Below are 22,819 nucleotides of genomic sequence, written 5' to 3'. Positions count from 1 at the left end.
CTTACCTGATTTTTTGTTTGCTTGCTTTTAATGTTTATTTAATCATTTTGAGAGAGAGTGTGTGCAAGCAGGACAGGGGCAGAGAGAGAGGGAGAGAGATGTGGGACTCAGTCCCACAACGGCGAAATCATGACCTGAGCCGAAACCAAGATTTGGATGCTTAACTGACTGAGCCACCCAGGCTCCCCTCTTTCCTGATTTTTAATACCACGGAATCATCAGAGTACCAATTGAAAGTAATGCTTTAATCTTATAAACAAAATTTTGCTTCATTGACACTTTTCCTGACAAGTACAGCAGACCATTGACAAAGGTGCACATATTTTCCTTTCCTTCCATGAGGTTATAGTTAATAGTTTTCCTTTCTTTGATTATCAAAGACTCTCACTACAGGCAGTATTATTTTCTGTACCTAAGACTGTTTCTGAAAAGTTGGATCACTAATGATGCCTGCCAACTTGAATGTGCACAAAGTTCCTAATACACTGTTTAATTAACTTCGAGCACTCATGGATGCTTCAGTGTCGCATGTTTAGTGTGAAACAGACTCTAGACTTGGGTATTTTTTTTCCTACCCCACGAGCTATTTAGTTCTCTCTTTTTACTTGGCCTTATGCTTGAATAAACTAGACTTCTAATCTTTTAAGTTATTCTCATGTTCATGATTTCAGGGTTTTATATTATGTAGCTTAGACTTACTCTTTCCTGTAAGAAAACCTAACAGCAATGTGATAGAAGTTTTTTTAAAGTGAGGGTGCAAGTGGCCTAGTTCATGGCTACTTTTAGGACCTGATAGATAATCTTATTGCCTCTAATTTTCTAATTAAAATGATCCTAAATACTTCAAAAATTAAAAACAAAAATAGGAAGAAGGGGATTTGACTCCTGATTGTTAACTAATCAAGGTGAATCATTCTGAAATTTCAGACACGTGCGTGTGCTCTGCAAGTTTTATCCGCCATCTTGGAAGGCTCAAAGCAGTTTCTTTCTGTTGCTGAAGACACCAGTGACCACAGAAGGGCTTTTACTCCCTTCTCCGTGATGATCGCATCCAGCATTAGAGAGTTACACAGATGTCTTTTGTTAGCTTTGGTGGCGGAGTCATCCTCACAGACCCTCACTCAGATAATTAAGGTAAGCATGCCAAGTTATCAACGGGTTCTGGATGGGTTTTCTCTGTTTCGATCTTGTATAATGTTTTACATTGTCCAAAAGTAATTTGACTTAAGAATAGAAGTAACAATTTTATTTAAAGTTATCCTATTTGTTTTATTTAAAGCTATTCTATTAAAAAAAAAAAAAAAGCTATCCTATTGTGCCTCCTCGCTTGATCTTAGCTACACTCTTTGTATATCCAAATAAATGATTTACTAAAAATACTCCCATATTTTTAGTATTAAGTTGTACCAGTGAGAACACAAGTGCAAGTTCCCTAAAAAAAGGACAAAAAAGAAAAAAACTGATTTTCAAATGAGTCTTCATAGACTTTTCTTTTTTAATTAAATGCTATAACATTTTGTCTCGGTGCTGTGGCTTAATCAGGCCTATTGATGGGCTATTCTTGTCTTTTGCAGTGCCTTGCAAATTTAGTATCAAATTCACCTTACAACCGTCTGAAACTCAGCCTGTTGACCAAAGTCTGGAACCAGATAAAGCCTTATATCCGCCACAAAGGTTGGTGGTAGTTTAAAATCGATTGCTCTTTTGTATCAATCAAATCTAGATTATTAGTTTTAAAAATATTGAGAGCATTTTTACAGCTCTAAGATATCTCTACTCATTCTCAAGTTTTCGGGGAAAGCAGCTATTGCTAGAAGCCTGCTTTTGACCCCAGAAGCCCCAGTGGACACCTGGAAGAAGTGAGCTGGAGAATTAATTGTAAAGATTAGTGGTTCTTTGCTGCTGCAGTGTAGTGACTTTAGAATTCTGGTTGAGCCAAGTACAGGGGGCCGGCGCTGGGGGGGTTGGGGGGGGCAGTGCTCTGGTACACAATACGTAGTTTCTATCCTTAAGGCAGAAGTAAGGATGGGTGGACAATCACATAGACATCATCCTCTTTTTGGAAAGAAAAACTGGAATATAAAACATAACTGCTGTAAGATTATCTCCTCTGCAGTTTAGATAAAATTCCAGAACCTCAACTCCCCCACTTACTGCAGACTCTTATTTCTTGTTATTTCCTGACTTACTCCCACACGTGATATGTCTGTGCTATAAACATTTGCCTAGAGAACATTTGTTTTTCTTTTGCTAGCAAGCAGGCAATGAAAGTACTATGTGGTCTGTTATCCAGACCACATTCTGATAAGTTTTTCAGTCAGAGTTCTTGAAGGAGGCAGTGATGTTTCTGTGACGTCATGGGAGGGGTACTAGACCTGGAGTCAGGCTGAGGGTCTGCAGCCCATTCCCATTTCCTCCATCTCATAACTGTGGCTCTGTCAGAACTGTCATTTCCTCCTAACAGGAAGACGTTGACCTACCTTGGAAGATTTTTATAAGGCTTAAAGGAGATGATGTATACACATGTATCACTGGACATCACAGTCCAGTTCACTTGTTTCACCAATGTGTAAAATGGGAAAGATAAATCTTGCCTTTGACGTCTCTCATGTCAGTGGCAGAAGTAAGATTGAAACAACTCAAGTCTTTGGGCTCAGTCCCCTGCTCATTCCGCTGCACCAGCTTTTCTTCATCTGTAAACTGAGAGGAGTGGACCATGTCTCACGTCCCTCCCAAGTGTCTGGCTTTGTCTTTCAGCATTTTCATGAATAAAATGGTCAAACCCTCAGAAACTTGAAAGCATAGTACAATGAACATGTGCATATCTCTACCTAGACTTAACAGTTATTAACATTTGTCATATTTGCTTTGTCTCTGCATGTATGTATCTGTGTACCTGTGTATACGTATGTGTGTATAAATAGGTATATTTTTGAACCATTTGAAAGTAAACTTCTGGGGCACCTGGGTGGCTCAGTCAGTTAAGTGTCAGACTTCAGCTCAGGTCACAATCTCACTGTTTGTGAATTCGAGTCCCACGTCGGGCTCCGGGCTGACAGCTCAGAGCCTGGAGCCTGCTTCGGATTCTCTGTCTCCCTCTCTCTCTGCCCCTCTCCTGCTTGTGCTCTGTCTCTGTCTCTCAAAAATAAATAAATGTTAAAGAAATTTTTTTTGTTTTCATAAAAAAATTTAAAAAAAGAAAGTAAACTCCAGACATGATAATTCATCCTGAATACCTCAGCATGCATCTTACAAGAACAAAGACAATTTCCTAAAAAACACATCCCCATTCTCACACCTAAGAAATCCACATCAATTCCATAATATTGTTTCGTATCTACTCCACATTCACATTTCACCATATGTCTCAAAAAGTCTTCCCTCCCTTTTTGTGAGGACTTGGGTTCATTCCTGGTTCATGCATTTCGTGTCATTATTATGTCAGTTTAGTCTCTTCTAATCTAGAGTAGTCCCATCACCCTTTTGTTCTTTCACCACGCTGATTTGGGGAAGAGTCCAAGGCTGTTGTCTTTTTTTAAAAATTTTTTTTTTCAACGTTTATTTTATTTTTGGGACAGAGAGAGACATAGCATGAACGGGGGAGGGGCAGAGAGAGAGAGAGACACAGAATCGGAAACAGGCTCCAGGCTCCGAGCCATCAGCCCAGAGCCCGACGCGGGGCTCGAACTCACGGACCGCGAGATCGTGACCTGGCTGAAGTCGGACGCTTAACCGACTGCGCCACCCAGGCGCCCCAAGACCGTTGTCTTAAAGCCTGTTTTACCTTCTCAGTTTGCCAGATACGTTCTTCACAGTGTTGTTCATTTTTTTTTTTAATTTTTTTTTTAACGTATATTTTTGAGACAGAGAGAGACAGAGCATGAACGGGGGAGGGTCAGAGAGAGGGAGACACAGAATCTGAAACAGGCTCCAGGCTCTGAGCTGTCAGCACAGAGCCCCACGTGGGGCTCGAACTCACGGACCGCGAGATCATGACCTGAGCCGAAGTCAGCCTCTTAACCGACTGAGCCACCCAGGCGCCCCTACAGTGTTGTTTAAATTCTGTTTCTGTCCCATGTATTTCTATAAACTGGAAGTTGGGTCTGGAGGTTTCATTGGATTCAGGTTACACAAGGACGCCATCATTCTTCATTGTCTGCGGGAATAATTGTGATCCTTGCGATAGCTGTTCCCACAGTGATAGTGATTCCCATCAACTTTGACAGATGTGAATGTTCGAGTGTCAAGCCTCACTCTCTTGGGAGCCATAGTGTCCACTCACGCGCCTCTACCTGAAGTCCAGCTCCTTTTACAACAGCCCTGCTCTTCCGGACTCAGCAATAGCAATTCAGCAACTCCTCACCTCAGCGCTCCTGATTGGTGGAAGAAAGCCCCCTCGGGACCCTTTTTGGAAGAGGCTTCAGTTAGCTCCCCTAAGGGGTCTTCAGAGCCTTGCTGGCTCATCCGACTTTGCATTTCCACTGTTGTACTGCCCAAGGAGGAGTCCTGTTCCAGTAGTGATGCTGGCTGTGCAGCGGGGAGCATCTATGAACCATCCCCCATGCGATTGGAGGCCTTACAGGTAGGAGGTTTCGTTTTCTCATTTCTAGAATGGAAGTAATCACTCTTCTTTCAAAACATTGAATGATTGTGAGGAGTGAGTCTATGAAAATAACATATAACTGAGCCGCAGGTCAGTGGTGTTAGAGACCTGTGTTTTAGGTGTGAGTGCTTTGTTGTTTTGGTTTTGGCGGCGGTTAGGAGAAGACTTGGTTGTAAATGTCACATTTATTCCTCTTTGTTGCAAGTCACTTTAGTGACCATAGTTTTTATGTGACAGGTTGGGTATGCTGGATTATACAGTAATTCTGAAAGACGTTGTACAGTTAAGCTTTGATTTCTGAGACTTTAAATATTTAATTCTCCATAACTTCTCTTCCATCTTCTGTCTGCGTAGAGACAACAGGAAGAAAACAACCCCAGATTAATTTATTTGCTTCTTTGGTACTCAGCTGTGATCTGAGGCATGGGTTTGGTCCTGGGCTCTGCTGCTGATTGTGCGGTTGATATTAAACATGTCCTTTAACCTTTAACTTTTTTAGCCTTAGCTTCTTTAGCTGAAATATTCAGTTAGTACCTGCCTCAGAAAATTGTTCCCAGGCTTGAATAGTATTGACAACCTTAATGAAACACATTTCAAAAATTATAAAGCACCGTGAAGTTACATGATAGAGTTAACTGATTTCAGTCATAAAATAAAGATTATGGTTGTTCATTTTATTCAACATCAGATTCCTGCCTACCCCTTGTTAAATGTGAGTGATTTCTGAAATATTAAAACACTTTTCTGGATACTGCAGCCCTGCATTTAGGTCTTGAGGTTATTCCTCTGTTCTCTTTGCAGGTGTTAGCTCATCTGGCCAAGGGCTACTTTTCAATGGCTCAAGTGTACTTAATGGAGCTTGGAGAGGTGATTTGCAAGTGCATGGGGGAAGCAGATCCGTCTATTCAGCTTCATGGAGCAAAGGTAACTTTGATGAAAAGCCACCTGCTATTTTCTTCTCTTCCTTTATGTTCTTCCCTCTGTTCTATGTCAGTTCTGAGGTTTCTTAAAGGGGTATCAGGTAGGGAAAGTCATACATTCCTTCATTTTCAGCTCGCCAGAGAAACCCAAAGAATTCATTTGGTAATAAATAAACAATATGTTTCTGGTGGTTTTGCTCCTGAAAGAATGCCTCTGATGTCAGAGTTACTGAAAGAAGAAAGAAAATTCGGTTGGAAACTATTTTTCCCTTTGATTTGAGGTCGTCTCCAAACAAGTGAGGTTTTCTGCCTCCGTAATTCGGATTATAAAATCTGCTTTGATAATCTATATTTCTTTTGCCTTGGCAGCTTCTGGAAGAACTGGGGACAGGCTTAATACAGCAGTATAAACCAGATTCTACCATAGCTCCTGACCAGAGAGTGCCAGTCACCGTGGTAAGTACACGTTGTTCAGTGCTCTTCTAGTGCTGCAGTCAGTTGTGAGGCTCAGTGATGAAGTGAAGTAAACTGTGTAGTTTCTTCCAGTGTCAAAAACTACAGCTAATGATATGTGATGACAGGAGACTAGCATGAATAAGATTTATTTGCATTTCTGTTTATTTGCAGTTCAGTATGTGGTCGGATTGTGTGTAACGTACAGCCAGCAATTGAAAAACCAGTATTTCTTTCGCATAAAACCTCGTGTGGTTCCTCATCCTGCCCAAGAGGTAGACTAGAATGGTGGGAAGAGCCAAGGATTTGGAATCCGAAGACATGAGAGCAAATGTAGGGAGCACATTAATGGATGTGTGAGCACAGTTTCCTCATAAAGAGGAATAAGAATCTGTAACTAGATTGAATAAAATGTAAGGCTGCTGGCAAATAGTAGGTGCTTGATAGATGTTGATTCCCTTAACTCCCTCACCACCCCGCTCCAGGATTCCTAGTAAATTCCTGTGACCTTAGGTTGTTTCTGTTGTCTCCATACTGCGCCAGTTCTTTGGAGGAGGAACACGTGACCCTACCAAAAAGGGCTTCTACTTGGTGCCAAAAGCAAAGTCAACTCAACATTAGTGGTGTTCTTTACCTTCTGCCCTCCTCATCCTGCCCATTCTTTTCCCTTTGCAATTTCCATCATCCCTGCAAGCAATTAAGAATATCTAGCCCTAGTCCTTTCCTGAGACTGCCACTCAAGCTGAAACGTCACCATTGACAGGGAGAGGAATTGAGCTTTGCTCACACAGACCTGGGTTTGCACCTGGACTTCTCCCCCTGCTGGTCAAATGACTGTAGGCATCACGTTCAGGTTTTTTCATTTGTAAAAAAGAGATATACTTTCTATATTACTTGTCAGTTGCTGAGTAGTAAATTAGCCAAAACACTTAGCAGCTTACAACAATATATATTCTCTCACATAGTTTCTGTGGCTCAGGAATTGGGAGTAGCTTAGCTTTGTCCTTCTGAGGCTGCAGTCAAGATGCTGGCAGGGGCTGCAGTCAACTGAACTTGACAGGGGTCTGAGGCTCTTCTTCCAACACGGCTCACTCACATACCTAGCAAGTTAGTGCTGGCTTTCGGCAGCAGGCCTCTCTTACTTCCTTCCCACAAGGAACTCTCCAGAGGGCTGCTTGAGTGTCCTGTGGATATGGCAGCTGGCTTCCCCCATAGCAAGAGAATCAAGACAGAGCAAGACAGAAGCTGTGGTGTTCTTTTTTTTTTTTTTTAAATGTTTATTTATTTTTGAGAGAGAGAGAGACACAGTGTGAGGGAGGGGAGGGGCCGAGAGAGAGGGAGACACAGAATCCAAAGCAGGCTCCTGGCTCTGAGCTGTCAGCATAGAACCTGACATGGGGCTCAAACCCACAAACCGTGAGATCATGACCTGAGCTGAAATCAGACGCTTAACCAACTGAGCCACCCAGGCACCCCTGTATTCTTATAGCCTTGTTTTGGGTTTGTTTGTTTTTTAAGTTTATTTATTTATTTTGAGAGAGAGAACACATAAGCAGGGGAGGGGCAGAGAGAGGGGGAGAGAGAATCTCAGGCAAGCTCCGCATTATCAATGCGGAGCCTGACTTGGGGTGTGAACTCATGAACTGTGAGATCATGACCTGAACTGAAATGAACTGAAATGTCTCAACTGAAATGAACTGAAATGAAGAATTGAACACTTAACCAACTGAGCCACCCAGGCATCCCACCCTCGCTTTGGAAGTTTCACACTGTCATTTCCACAGCACCCTACTGGTTACACAGGTCGGCCTGTACAGGGGCTAGGTGGGGGGCCACCTCCTTAACATTAGGAGGCAAGAATCTGTATGGGCCATCTTGGAGGCTGGCAAGCATACCTGTCTAAAGTCTTCTGGTTTGGGGTGGGGAAGGCCCAGATTGGGTTTCTAGAAACTAGGATTTAGGGGAGGACAGAATTGATGTGTGGGACACATGGCAAAACTTGGGACTAAATTCGTGGGGCAGAAAGTAGAGACTCCAAAACCACAGACAGTTGCAAATGCACCTGAAATCCTAGGATTTTTAGAAAGCATGGGAAGGAAACGGTTCAAGGTACTCTTCAGATGCCTGCCTTGAGAGCTTTAATAAAAGTGAGGTATGGACGCCTGGCTGGCCCAGTCGGTTGAGCGTCCGACTTCAGCTCAGGTCATGATCTCACAGTTTGTGAGTTCGAGCCCCACATCAGGTTCTGTGCTGACAGCTCAGAGCCTGGAGCCTGCCTCGGATTCTGTGTCTCCCTCTCTCTCTGCTCCTCCCCTGCTCACACTCTGTCTCTCTCTCAAAAATAAATAAAGATTAAAAAAAAAAAAAAAGGTAAATCTTCATAGTACCCACAAGAGAGCCCAGTGCTCAATTTAAGAGTCTCCACTGTGCACCTGACACTGTGCAAGGAACTTGACACACAGTGTTACATTTTACTGTCACCAAGACTCTGCCAAGTAGACATCTTCACCCTGTGGAGGAATCAACACTTAGGTTCAGGGACTTGCCCAAGGTTGCAGAGATGGGAAACAGCCACTGAAGGATTCAGCCCCAGCTCTGCCTCTGGATCCGGTGCTCTTTAGACTCTGGCACATGGCCTCTGGGCTGTGCAGGGCCCTAATGCCCACTAGCAAGTTACACCATATGTTTGTGCCTCAGTTTCCTTGTGTGAAAATGGAGATAATGACACATACTTCATTTAGTTATACTGAGGATTGAAATGGGTAGATATGTGTAAAGCTTAGAGCAGTGCCTGGCGTGTGAGAGGCTTTCTGGAAAACACGAGCCATGGCCGCCGTTACCACCATCACCCCCTGCCCCTCCTCATGATCATCATCACTCCCATCACTCCGGCCACCTAGCTGTAGCCAGCTGTTTCCTAGTTCATAAAGTGGAAGGATGCAGTCATTGTTTTCTTTTTTTTTTCTTTTAATTTTTTTAATGTTTACTTATTATTTTTTTTTTTAACATTTATTTATTTCTGAGACAGAGAGAGACAGAGAATGAACAGGGAAGGGGCAGAGAGAGAGAGGGAGACACAGAATCTGAAACAGGCTCCAGGCTCTGAGCTGTCAGCACAGAGCCCGACGCGGGGCTCGAACTCACAGACCGTGAGACCGTGACCTGAGCTGAAGTCGGACGCTTAACCAACCAAGCCACCCAGGCACCCCAATGTTTACTTATTTTTGAGAGAAGGAGAGAGACAGAGCACAAGCAGGGGAGGGGCAGAGAGAGAGGGAGACACAAAATCCAAAGCAGTCTCCAGGCTCTGAGCTGTCAGCACAGAGCCCGATGTGGGGCTTGAACTCGGGAAAGACAAGATCGTGACCTGAGGCAAAGTTGGCGGCTTAACCGACTGAGCCACCCAGGCCACCCAGGCGCCCCTGCAGTTGTTTTCTAAAGCTCCTTCCCCTGCTGTGCAAGGACTAGCGGAAGCATTGACAAAAGGCTACTGCTTTAAATTTTTTTTTTTAACGTTTATTTATTTTTGAGACAGAGACAGAGCATGAACAGGGGAGGGGCAGAGAGAGAGGGAGACACAGAATCCGAAGCCGGCTCCAGGCTCTGAGCCATCAGCCCAGAGCCCGACGCGGGGCTCGAACTCACAGACCACGAGATCGTGACCTGAGTTGAAGTCAGACGCTTAACCAACTGAGCCACCCAGGCACCCCGAAGGCTACTGCTTTAAAGAACGTTGCATTACTAGGGCCACCTGAGGTAGTCTTAGCGGCAAGTTGGTTCTGCTATAGTGTCTGGGGCCACAGCTGTTAACTGTGCCCCTGATCCAGGTGGTGATGTTCTGGACGATGATGCTAAACGGCCCTCTGCCCAGAGCCCTGCAGAACTCAGAGCACCCGACCCTGCAGGCGAGCACCTGTGACGCCCTGTCTTCCATCCTGCCCGAGGCCTTCAGCAGCCTGCCGGTAACTCCAGGAGTGTTTTCTCACCTTACGTGGTGCCCCCGAGCAGCAGAGCTTGAGTTTGATTCAGATTCGTTGTCATCTTGAGCCGGTATTCAGCATCATCCCTGGCTTGAGTGTGGGGTGAGGGCGGTGGAAACACTTCAAATCTTAATGTCTCAGGGGAGCCTTTCTTCCCTGTCCTCGGAGGGCAGGTGAGGGAGGAGGCTTGGAAGAGACGTTTCAGAAAGACTTCAAAACCAAGAGTTAGGAGGACCTGGGTTTATCTCTTCCACTCCACTCCCTGATTTTCTTAACATCTCTAACCCTGAGTGTTCTCATCTATAAAATGGGCACAATGCGAGGAATAACACGAAGTGTGAGCAGTACTTGGCCAGTGCCCACCACATGTATATTCAGGCTGCTCCCCTTCTTTAGTCCTCAGTGGCATTTGCATGAATTAGCTTTTATAAAGAGGCTGCTTTCAGGAAGTAGGAGAACACGGTGACCTAACTCACACAGTGGGAAAGGTTAATGGTCACAGGTGCTGTGTGTGCCCAGCACCAAGCAGGCACTCACCCAATACCTGGATCCGCGTTGCCCCTCTGCTCTCTGCTAAGGTAGCCTCAAGGTCTCCCTTGTGTTCAGATGCAGACACGTCCCAGTCGCGTGTTGAGGACAGTGGCTCGTGGTTCTTTCTTTCTCACTTTCCCTCCACCCACCTTTCTCACTACAGAGCGACAGGCAGATCCTGTGCATCACCATGCTGCTTGGGCTGAACGACAGCAAGAACCGTCTAGTGAAAGCGGCGACGTCGCGGGCCCTTGGAGTCTATGTGCTTTTCCCCTGTCTCAGACAGGTCAGAGCGAGCCTGCACAGCCCTTCTCTGCCTCTGTGATAGGCCAGGGCAGTGTTGATTTGGGTGCATACAGAGCTTCTGAGTTGGACAGTAAGGGACACCAAATTGCTCTTAGTTTCTTTAATTGCTACTAAAATACGGTAATGCCTGTAAGTTCATTTATTTCAAATTATTTAGCACACTGCCCAGGACCCTAGATTTACATTAATGAATAATTGAAAAAAAAAAGGAAGTGGGATATTGCCATGGGATAATAATAATTTAGAAAGCTGATGTAGAGTTTTGGCTAAGAAGCGAATAGATTTCTTTTTCACTCTTAGTTGTGACATCTCACTGTGAAGTGTGTAATGAATAGGATGTGTTTTAGAAATGCATTTCATTGTCAGTGTCATTTCCCAAGGTGGAAATCAGTCTAAGCACAGAATTCATGGATCACTGTCGCAGACCAGGTTATAAGATGTTCAACAAGAGCAAAATCCATAGGCCCCTCGGGTGTGCATGGCACATACCAAAATCCCAGAAGACCTTCCCCTGGGGTTTTAATGAGTGTCCACATTATAATAAGTAGAATAGTAAATTGAGTAAATAAATTTTGATTTTCAAATAGAAATTGTGGTAAAGGCTTATATCATTGTCTGAAAATAAATTTCAGAATTTCTAAGGCAGCTGTGTGAGCTCCCAAAGTAACTACGGTGTTTTATTTTCTCTTACAGGATGTCATATTTGTTGCAGACACAGCGAATGCAATATTGATGTCACTTCAAGACAAATCTCTGAATGTCCGGGCCAAAGCAGCCTGGTCCCTGGGCAACTTGACAGACACTCTGATTGTCAACATGTAGGTGACTCAGCTCATTTCCCCTGGGTGACTTCTGAGGTTGAGGTCCCAGGAGGGTATCTTTGATCTCTACTATAAAAGAACAGTAATTCTCCCATATCGTGTAGTCAGTCTTCCTGCTTTGTTGTGTTTTATTCTCCTTCAAGTAATGAGATTAGTAAGTCGTTCTTTATATATACACGTGTATATATATACACGTATGTGTTTGTGTGTGTGTATTTAATACTGTATGCTGATATAAGTAACGTATCCACATTATAGAAAATGTGGAAAATACTAAAGTAGAAATTCAAAACCATAATATAGGTCGCACTACTCTTTATCAAATTTGTAAGTTTTCAGAGTAATAAAAAAAAAAATTGAAACAATACAAAAGGGGTCATCAGTATAAAGCCTTCCTCCCTGAGGCAGCTATTGTCCCTCATGTACTAGTGCCCTGCTTATCATTGCTTAGTTCTCCCATACAGCATGTCTAAGCATCCTCCCAACTTCTGCTGGCTTTTTATAAATTGTTCATTACTATTACATAATCACCACTGTGAAGTGATTATTTAACCACTCCGTTACCGAACATGTGCATTATCTTAGGCTTTTCTAAGCAATGAACATTTTTGTACATAAAATCTTTATTTCAAGATACACCTTTTGGTCACATTCCTAGATGTGGACCTACTGGGTCAAAAGGTATAAACTTTTAAGTTCTTGATATAATCGGAACAGATTTGTTGAGCTGTTTTCCCACATTTTTATAGTTCTACTAAGTGAATGCCTCTGTATATGTATATATTTAACTGAGTTTTAACTTTTAACGTGTTTTGTCTGCTTTGGATGGAACAGGGAAACCCCAGACCCAAGTTTCCAGGAAGAGTTCTCTGGTCTCCTGCTCTTGAAGATGTTGCGATCAGCTATAGAAGCGTCCAGGGATAAAGACAAGGTAGACCCACAGCAAAGCCTGGTATTTCTCCATTAGATACTTAGTGTATTATAGTTGTATCCCCCAAATGTATCCCTGTTGAAAGGAGATCAAGAGAGTACTCAGGTATAATGTGGCCTACTCCACACTTACACAGTTTCCTTCCTGTCTCCTGTCTCATGAAAAGTATCAATGCTCTTTGTAATACTGCTCCATGATCTGTCCGTGTTTGTTTTAATATTAGTCTGCTTTTGGTTTTTGTTTTTGTTTTTTTCTAAAAAATCTTTCAGTAGAAGTGACAAGTCAGAAAAATGAACAGCCCTTGGCTTTATATAGCTCCCATTAGACTAATAAGTTAAAAGCATAGAAATGGGTTTTAGGGTCAGGTAGACATGGTTCAAATCCTGGCTTGCCCTTTAGTAGCCGGGTGACATTTGGTATATCATTAACTTCTCTGAAGGTCTGTTTCCTCATCTGGAACCTGGAAGTCATTACATCTACCTCAGTGGCCTCGGAGATGCCTTGTGTTAAAGTACCTAGCATGATACCTGACCCATACCGAGTGCTTAATTTAGTACAGTGACTCTGAAAACCTGGGAAGCCCTATGTGGACTAATCTGTTCAGAATTTCTGGGACTAGGGCCTGGGAATTGGTTTTGGAGAAAGAAAGCTCCTCGCATGATTCTAGTGTGCTGCGAAGGTTGAGAGAGACTTTCTAATGGAAAAGTACTGGGCTGGAATTTTGAAACCTCGCCTCTCCTCGTCACCTTGCTGCAAACCAGCTTTGCCCTGTAGCCTCTGGGTCTTCCACACGGTCTCTGTAAAACGAGGCAGACAGACCTCTCTGGAGTCTAATCCAAAAATACCAGTGAGGAGCTGTGGAAGACCTCACCTCTCTGATGGCATAGGCTGTTCAGCACATAAGACCTTGCAGAGTTTCAAGAAGCCACACTTTTACAGGCTGCTGTTTTCATTGGCTTTCCGACTTTAAGCTGTCCAAGACCTCCTGTGTTTTTTAAAGCTGAAATGATACTTTCTGTAACATGTCTTTGGCAAAGCAGATTTCGAATGCTTTTTTTTACATTTTATTATAGGTAAAAAGCAACGCAGTGCGGGCCCTTGGAAATTTGCTTCATTTTTTGCAACCGTCTCATATAGAAAAGCCCAGGTTTGCTGAAATCATTGAGGAGTCTATCCAGGCCCTCATCTCTACTGTGCTGAATGAGGCTGCCATGAAAGTCCGATGGAATGCTTGCTACGCAGTGGGGAATGTATTTAAAAATCCTGCTCTTCCATTAGGTAAGAAGGTGTCTCTCTGGTGCAGGGCCTCAGGACAGCACACTCCAGCCTACAGTAGTATTCAAGATGTTCCTCGTAGTTTTACTTCTCACATATTAGAAAAAATGGAAATGTTTCGAATGCCCAACTTTAGGGGAATCATAGTATATATCATAGTATATATATTCAAAGGGATCCTTTAGAATTATGTGTACACAAAGTTTTTGATAATCTGGGAAAGTACTTCTGATGTTAAGCAAATTAAAACAGGATATGCAGTTGTTTCTACGACATGATCTCAATAAATGGGTGGAAAAAAGAATGAAAGGAAATTAGCCTAATCATTAACGGTGGTTGCCTCTGGAGGGGATGATGAGTAGGACTTTTGTCTGCTTTCATTTTCTATAAGAAAATGTTGTTCTCGGGGCGCCTGGGTGGCGCAGTCGGTTAAGCGTCCGACTTCAGCCAGGTCACGATCTCGCGGTCAGTGAGTTCGAGCCCCGCGTCGGGCTCTGGGCTGATGGCTCAGAGCCTGGAGCCTGTTTCCGATTCTGTGTCTCCCTCTCTCTCTGCCCCTCCCCCGTTCATGCTCTGTCTCTCTCTGTCCCAAAAATAAATAAACGTTGAAAAAAAAATTAAAAAAAAAAAAAAAAAAAGAAAATGTTGTTCTAACAACCGGGGGGAGGAGGGGAGGGCAATGAAGGAGAAAAGCTGGCATGGAAGAAGAGGTACAGATTGGAAATCCCAAATGAGCCCTTGGTACTGAAGTGGGCTGCTGTGTAGGAGGGCATCTCAGTAATGATGTGCCGTGCACCTTGATAGAGCATCAGTGGCTTGTAGCTACTTAGGCATATAGGTCAAAGCCTCCCAATTCCCATTCCCTCTCCTTACCAGCATTTGCCTTATACATTTGTCTCTGTGACAAGATTTGAAACAAGTTATGTTCCTGGAGAGGTAAAACCGTTCTGGGCCAGCAGAGCATGCATCAGGTTAGGGAGATCTGGCTCTGCTCCCCTTTATTGCCACGATCTTCCAGCCAGGGGGTGCCTGCCTGGCTCAGTTGGAAGAGCACATGACTCTTAATCTCAGGGTCATGAGTTTGAGTCCCACGCTGGGGGTAGAGATTGCTTAAATAAATAAATTCAATTTAAAAAAAAAATGCTCCCAACCGAGGGCTAATGGAGAAGTCGCTTCATGGTGTTTTCTACAGAGGAAATAACCCAAAGTGACCTTTGGAGTTGGAGCTCATTAAGGTGGATGTCTGCCTGCCTGCCTTCAAAGACAGCAAAGAAGTTCAGAAGGGCTGAAAGAGGGAAGCTGAATTCTTGTAAAAAAAAAAAAAAAAAAAAAAAATTTTTTTAATGTTTATTCATTTTTGAGAGAGAAAAAGAGAGAGAGACAGAGCAGGAGTCGGGGTGGGGCCGAGAGAGAGCAGGACACAATCTAAAGCAGGCTCCAGGCTCTGAGTTGTTAGCACAGAGCCTGATGCGGGGCTCAAACCCACAAACCATGGTAAGACCTGAGCTAAAGTCAGACACCTAACCGACTGAGCCATCAAGGCGCTCCTAAAAAAAATTTTTTTTAATTAATTTATTTTTGAGAGAGGGCATGAGTGAGTGAGGGGCAGAGAAAGAGAAAGAGAGAGAATCCCACACAGGCTCTGCATTGTCAGCACAGAGCCCGAAGCGGGGTTCAAACTCATGAATTGTGAGATCATGAGCGAGCTGAAGTCAGATGTTTAAACAGACTGAGCCACCCAGGCACCCCAGGGAAGCTGAATTCTATTCTACTGTCCATTTTGAGGAATAAGAACCACCCCAAAATTGAGTGGGGAGTGGTAGTTCTGATGAGGAAGAAAGCAGGCTGATTTCCTGGGACTGACCAACAGGAAGGGAAAGAAGACAGAAACTGGGACATCATCTTCTCAAAATTAGAGAATTGCACCTTTGGTTAATCTGAGTACTCTGTTCCTTAGTCACTGCCTAGATAGTACCTTCTTTTTCTTTGCAATAAAACACATGACTTGCTATGTCCAGAGCAGTGTCTGGATGCTAATCTGGGTGATGAGATATTTTTTTGTCATCATGAACAAGGCTGGGCATACGGTTGTGCAGTGTGTGCACTGCTCAGAAGCAGGCAACTGAGCACAAGTGGCACTACAGTTTAGTCCGAGCTCCTCAAGCCTTACCCCCGTAGGACAGCCTCTTCCCAGAGAAGAAGCCTCTTTCACTGTCGCCAAAGTCCCCATTTAGAGTAGCAGAGGCCCCCATGTGTGCAGCAGACTGTTTAAGGAAATGGGAAGTTTGGGAATCCGTACTCAGCCCCTTCTCTAGAATCCCACAGTGAGTACCGGTCACCCTGATCCTATAGGGTTAGCGTGAGAATTGAATGAAAACCTAGTGTCAGCTGGAGCATAAGTGTGTATTTCCTCCACCCTCTCCACTCCCCTGCTTGTTTCTAAGCCTTCATCTGTTGTAATGCCGGTGGGTTCTTTCTAGGAACAGCCCCGTGGACCTCCCAGGCCTACAACGCCCTGACGTCGGTTGTGACATCATGCAAGAACTTCAAAGTGCGCATCAGATCTGCCACTGCCCTTTCCATCCCGAGCAAGAGAGAGCAGTATGGGTCAGCTGAGCAGTACGTTCAGATCTGGAACGCATTGGTCACTGCCTTACAAAAGAGCGAAGACACCACAGACTTTTTGGAGTTCAAGTACTGTGCCAGCCTACGGACCCAAATCTGCCAGGCACTGATCCACCTCTTGAGTTTGGCCAGTGCCTCAGACCTGCCCTGCATCAGAGAAACCCTCGAATCGAATGGGGACATGGTGCAGTCCTTTATCCTACAGTTTTTAAAATCAGGAGCAGAGGGAGATGATACTGGAGCACCCCACAGCTTGCACGAAAGAGACCAGATGGTCAGAACGGCCCTGGAGCACATAGGCAGCATCCAGGCACTGGCTGGCGACTCAGCCAAAAGGGCCATCATGGACTTTCTAGAAGATACCCTCACCATTTATTTTGACTCCTCTGGATCACAGGTAGCACTCCTGGGACTGACCGATCGGTGAATGGTCTGCCATACCTTCCAGGTGTCGTGGTAAGGGAAAGACCCAAGCTTGAGTATCAGATATACAGGATTCAATTTTAGGGGCAGAAACAACCCATTCAATTTTATTCAGAATGGGCTCACATCTATTTAAATTTTTCCCAAAGGGCTCAACCACTTTAGGGAGTGGTTCCGCTGCATTGGCCACGGTCCAGGTTGTTGGAACCTCTGACCTGTGCAGCCGGGAGCCGGGAAATACGGTCATAGGGCAGGCTGAGCAGACTGGACGGTTGCGAAGGGTGTTTGGCCTCAGACACCAAGATAAAGACAAAAAAACAAATGAATTTAGGAATCGTTATGTTATATATTGTGTCTCGGAATTGTTGTTCTTTTTGTAATAAACTAATGAAAACTAGCGTGCCCATAACCTTCTCTGTTTTTAGATCAAGTTGCGTTTATAGAAAGCCTCAGGCAGAGCTGATGTTCGGCCAGTCTGCACTGGTGTAGCTGCTTCAGTTGCTAAAATACTGAGAAGTTCCTCACAGGCTGCTAAACAGCTACTGCACTGAGCTTCCCAGGTACGCACCCTGGAAGCCCTCCGTGTGCCTCCCCATGAGCTGCTAGCTAAAGAGCTGCCTCCTGGCACCTGGCTGCCACCCTGGGCCCGCGTCCAGTTCACCGTAGCCGCACCACCCGCTTCCGTCTCAGCTTCTAAAGTCCCCGAGGAGAGCGTGGTCCGTACACTAAAGGTATGGTTGTTTCACCACCTTTGCATCTGTGCCTTAGAAAAAGAGTTCTCTAATTTAATTTAGATGGTTATAAGGCTTTTTAAACTATATTTTGATAATGTCTAAGCCGTTATAAAAGTGATTTCTCCCTGAAGAATTATTTACATTTAAATTTTGCATTCTTGTATTAACCACCAACACTTTATGAGAATTGATTTCAGGTAGGAACTTCAATCCACAAAAGAACCAACTACAATTACTCCCTACTTCTATTTGATCTCGGATAAATAAAAATCAAGATACATAGAATGGATTTTGGCAATACATTATTTAACTGTTGTTATTTAGCTTAAAATTCATATTTTAGGGCATACATATGTCCTCAGCATTTCTCATTTGCCCCCGAGTTGCTCTTTTCCCTCTACTATGTTGTTGATTGTTCAGGAAATACTATCCAAGCAGACAGGGGAACAGATTAGTCCGGTAACTGAAGGCCCACTTTTCCATTGGTAGAATGCCAACCAGTTTCCGAACAATTAGACTATGGTACAGTAAAAACACCCATGTAGAACATTCTTTAAAGTTGCTTTTCTTTGGAGATGACTCTGGACACGAATTATTACAGAGGCCTAGGGATTCTAGGGACTGAGTTGAACCTGTACTGATCCTAATGATGAATCTTGGAACTTCCTTCTCTTTAAGGAATATGTTCTTAGCAGCAGCTTGTTTACTTGTCCCTGTCCTAAAGGTAAAAATGTGGCATGGATACCCACTGTTTGGGGGGCTTTCACTGGTGACCTTCTTGATAAAAATATTTGTGAAATGACTGAGTGGTCTGATTTGATGATTTGCTCTTATCCTTTGTTTATCTTGAATAAAACTTCATTTTTTGAAGAAACTTTCACTTCTGTACAGGTTTCCTTGTCTCTGAAAACAGATGTTAGTGTGCTCATATGCAGGGAAAGCCGAAGGGTAAGCACTTCTAGAAACTCCAGGAGCCCGGGGTACAGCTTCTGTCTGGATGGGATGCTGGCTCTCTCCTTGCCGTAGCACTGTGGGTGTACCCCAAGGGCAGGGGCTCCCACACGCCCTGCGCTGGTGCCTCAGGAAAGCTGCCATCGTGAAAGGAAGCCTCACAAACGGTAAAGGGTTATAACTGATTCTGATGCAGAAACAGTAGAAAGTCTGGCTCTGATGCAGAATTCTAATTCAGAACACCAAACTCTGAACTTTCTGTTGATGTTTAAAAGAGAAAAAACCAGGGGCGTCTAGGTGGCTCAGTTGGTTGAGCGTCCAACTTCAGCTTAGGTCATGAGTTTGTGAGTTCAAGCCCCGCATCGGGCTCTGTGCTTACAGCTCAGAGCCTGGGGCCTGCTTCGGATTCTGTGTCTCCCTCTTTCTCTGCCCCCGCCCCCCATCTTCGCACTCTGTGACTCTCTCTCTCTCTCTCTCTCTCTCTCTCTCAAAAATAAACATTTAAAAAAATTAGAAGGAAAAAAAACAGGAGAAGGGGCCATCCAGGTACAGATGGCTAGAGCCTCTGTTTAATAAACTGACAGCATGATGACACCTTGCTTACTTTTGAAGTTGTTTGTGACCACTAAAAGCCACTAATTCTGACCCACTTGGAGAACTTGAGGAAGGCACACGCTATAACCTGTTTTATGGTAGTAGTTCATGGTAAAGCAGAGGTCCTATGGTGATTACAGGGCAGCAGAAACCCCTCCACCGTGGAACACCAGGGCAAGAGCTTCCTTGATTTTGACATCTGTGCGTGAACACAGACCCTGAGCTGAACATCACCGTCTTTCCAGCCTAAGAGTTCTGTGAATTCTAGCTACTCGGCTTCATTTGGCCTTCACTTTGTGAATACAGTGCAGTGCTTCAGAGCCCAGGGTTGAACCCTGGCTCTGCTGCTTTCTATCTGTGAACATCTTGTGCCTCAGTTTTCCCATCTGCAAAAGAGGGATAATAGTGCCTACCTCATAAGGATATTATAATGAGTAAATGAGTTAGTATGCAGAGAGTTCTTCAGACAGCTTCTGTCACCCAATAAATGTCAGATACTTATTTTCCTTGAACTTTCAGAGCACTAGACAGAAATACGGTCGACATACCGTGACCTTTCGTGTTGGTAAATAGCTGGAGTCTCCTGACTGCACCCTCAGGTGAGGTGTTACCTGGGATGCCTCGGGAAGCTGAATCCAGCAGTATGGGAGAGGCACCACCCCAGGACCTCGGTAGCCTGCCAGATACAGCCCTCCGTCTTGCCCCTACAGGACCCCGTGGACAAGGGAAATGCCTGGATGTGTGGGAGGCCACATACTTAACGGGGCAGTAGTGACCCCTTTCCTAGTTCTGCCTCAGGACGCATCCCCGAGGGCCAGTCAGGAATTAACATCCAGTTTCCACAAACTTTGAAATTACACCTGGGTTTTGCAGGACAACTCTGCAACTTAACCACATCCCTGGGCAAGTTACTTGACCTCTCATCTGTAAAATGGGGATAATAGTACCTCCTAGGGTTTCAGGAGTAGGTCGCATGATATCTGGCTCGGAGCTGGCACAGAGCAAGCACTCAGCAATAAACGGTGCCCTTGTCACACCTCTCTGATGTCCTTCCTGGGCTTGAATGTCTGTCTCTTCACTGGAAGAAGGTCATTGGAGTAGGACCTGCTTTTGGTACACACCTGGAGGCCTCGGGTCACAACTGAAGGGATCCTCAGCTCCAGTGGACAAGGATATTGTATTAGGGTTGGGGTCAGAGGACTAAAGCACTGCCACCAGTAACAGCAGCCCACAGGAATGTGGCCTGTGGGTTTAATTCAAAGCAGCGGCAGCGAATGCCATTTGCAAAAACCTTTCCTTGAAAATTACTGCCCTGTTGGGGCGCCTGGGTGGCTCGGTCGGTTGAGCATCTGACTTCTGCTCAGGTCACGTTCTTGTGGTTTGAGTTTGAGCCCCACATCAGTGCAGAGCCCGCTTTGGATCCACTGTCCCCCTCTGCCCCTCTCCCACTTGTGCTCTCTCTCTCAAAAATAAAACATTTTTAAAAATTAAAAAAAAGAAAAAAAGGAAATCACTGCTCTGCCATTGATTCCATGACCAGCTGGTATTTACTGTAGGAATAGGGGCATTTCTTGAATGAGAAGTTCTATTAACAAAATTTATCACATATCAAATAAAAAAAAACCCCAAATGGTCATTTTTATGAATGCTAAAAGAGCATTTGACAAAGCTCAATGTCCTTTTTTGATGAAAATTATTTAAAAAAAACTAAAGATACATTGTTAACATCATAAAGTATACCTATCTTATCAGTGACTTTCCTTAAAACGTCAGAATCAAGACAAGGAACCCTGTCATCACGACTATTACCTAACATACAAGATTTAATGATCAAGGTGATTAAACCAACAATGCAATTAATTTTCCAGAAAGTTTTTTCAGAGAGTTTCCAAATTATGATTATTTGTAGAACACCAGTCTGAGAGACTGAATCCACAAAGCACTATTTGCAGAAAGTCGAGATAAATCAACTCGGCAAATAATAGAACTAATGAAAGTTCTGTAAGGTAGCTGTTTACAAATATGCCCAAATCGCTAGCTCTTCCGTATGTCGGCAATAATGGGTGCAATTTTTTTTTGTCAAAAAAAGATTCCGTTCACAAAAGTCACAAAAGTAATAAAATACCTAGAATTAAGAAAGCCAGTCCAAGGAATTTGTGCGAAAATAAAAATTTTTCAAAGGTCACCAGAGACATTTAAAAAAGAGAAGGTATACGATGTTCTAGATAGAAGGACTCAATATTATAAAGACCACTTCTCTTTAAATCTATAAACTTAACCACATTCCCATCAAAGTCAAAATAAGATTTTTTAAAATGGCAAAATGATTCTAAATTTCATCTAGAAAAGTAAATGCAAAAATTCAAACCAAGGAATCAGGCTTTTGGCCACCACCCCGTGAGAGAAAAGAGAATTTCTCCCTCAATTAGTGTGCCCCATGGAAGCACTTTCCAGGCTCTGTAAATCTACACGCCCTGCTACATAAAAATCCATCTTTCATTCCAGTCCTACTCCATGCTGTTTCTCCCACCAGATGCGGCTATGGAGCCTGGACTAAATGCATGGAGCAGCTATCATGAACAGAAGGAAAAAACAGGAACCTCAGGGAGGGACCAGAGAAGTCAGAGCCCCACCAAACCGGCATGAGGTTTGCCATTTTCCCCCTCTGGCTTCCCCTGGCCTGGACTCCAAGCAGACAGAGACCTGGCCCTGCAGACGAGATGCAGACGGAGAGAAGCTATCTCCTATTCTAGGACAGGGAAGGAGGACCCTGGGGTGGGGTGGGGGGAGTCCTGTTTGTTTGTTGTTGCTTCTCCCTGACACCAGCCCCTTGGCAAGCCCACCGCAGCCCACTGCGGCAGGTGCCTAAAAGTGCAGGGAAGGAACTCCTCTCTGTCCAGTGGAACCGCAGTCCCCTGCTGCAAGGGAGTGATGACCATCGTGAGTGATGACCATTGCTTTCTCTCTCCCTCTCTCCCTCTGGGTTTTCTTGTTGTACCTCTTACTGTGATGACATTTTCTTCTTGCTTGCTTGCTTGCTTATTCATTTTTGAGAGAGAGAGAGGGAGAGCGCAAGCTGCAGAGGGGCAGAGAGAAACAGAGACACAGAATTGGAAGCAGGCTCCAGGCTCCGAGCTGTCAGCACAGAGCCCGATGCAGGGCTAGAACTCAAGAGACGTGAGATCATGACCTAAGCTGAAGTCAGACACTCAACCGACAGACACACACAGGTGCTCCGATGGCATTTTCTTAATAGAACTCTGACACCAAAGGGAAATTTGAAACTTTGGGAATGGAAGAAGAGCAACAGAAATAGGAATTATTTGGGTAAATGTAACCAACTATTTTTTTCATCTTGAGCCCTTTATAACGTGTATAATCGGTGAAAGCAAAATTTACATAACATGGTCTGGTGGGACTTTTAGTAAATGTATATCTATATGGTAGTAAGATGTCTACACTTCACTTGAAGTGACAAAATATTAATCCTAAATAGACTATGAAAAGTTAAGTGTTTTTTGAAATCCCTAGAGAAACCACATTTAAAAATTAAACAAAAATGGGGCACCTGGGTGGCTTAGTCAGTTGAGCACCCGACTCTTGATTTCGGCTCAGCTCATGATCTCCTTCCTGGTTGGTTGTGAGATTGAGCCCCTCACTGGGCACCACCCC

At 44.1% G+C, this 22,819-nt stretch overlaps 1 protein-coding gene across 5 annotated transcripts in view; it reads left to right on the top strand.

Annotated features, from left to right (window-relative positions):
- HEATR6 (HEAT repeat containing 6) overlaps positions 1-18,482 on the top strand; it is a 36,509-nt gene extending 18,027 nt beyond the window's left edge. For 4 of the 5 annotated variants that reach the window (XM_040455171.1, XM_040455168.1, XM_040455170.1 and 1 more), the window contains 11 exons: positions 928-1,134; positions 1,575-1,674; positions 4,227-4,582; positions 5,405-5,527; positions 5,893-5,979; positions 9,804-9,938; positions 10,651-10,773; positions 11,487-11,611; positions 12,449-12,545; positions 13,619-13,823; positions 16,301-18,482. In XM_040455171.1, the coding sequence (XP_040311105.1) occupies positions 928-1,134; positions 1,575-1,674; positions 4,227-4,582; positions 5,405-5,527; positions 5,893-5,979; positions 9,804-9,938; positions 10,651-10,773; positions 11,487-11,611; positions 12,449-12,545; positions 13,619-13,823; positions 16,301-16,872 (2,130 nt within the window). In that variant the 3' untranslated portion in view covers positions 16,873-18,482. The remainder of the gene's footprint in view (positions 1-927; positions 1,135-1,574; positions 1,675-4,226; positions 4,583-5,404; positions 5,528-5,892; positions 5,980-9,803; positions 9,939-10,650; positions 10,774-11,486; positions 11,612-12,448; positions 12,546-13,618; positions 13,824-16,300) is intronic. The other variant, XM_040455169.1, reaches the window with a different exon arrangement.
- Positions 18,483-22,819: the final 4,337 nt, after the last annotated feature.

This window comes from Herpailurus yagouaroundi, unplaced genomic scaffold, assembly GCF_014898765.1.
Source record: "Herpailurus yagouaroundi ecotype Mexico unplaced genomic scaffold, PumYag 215, whole genome shotgun sequence".
NCBI lineage: Eukaryota > Metazoa > Chordata > Mammalia > Carnivora > Felidae > Herpailurus > Herpailurus yagouaroundi.
The sequence above is the reverse complement of the archived record's forward strand: the minus strand, read 5'-3'. Positions and strand labels throughout refer to the sequence as shown.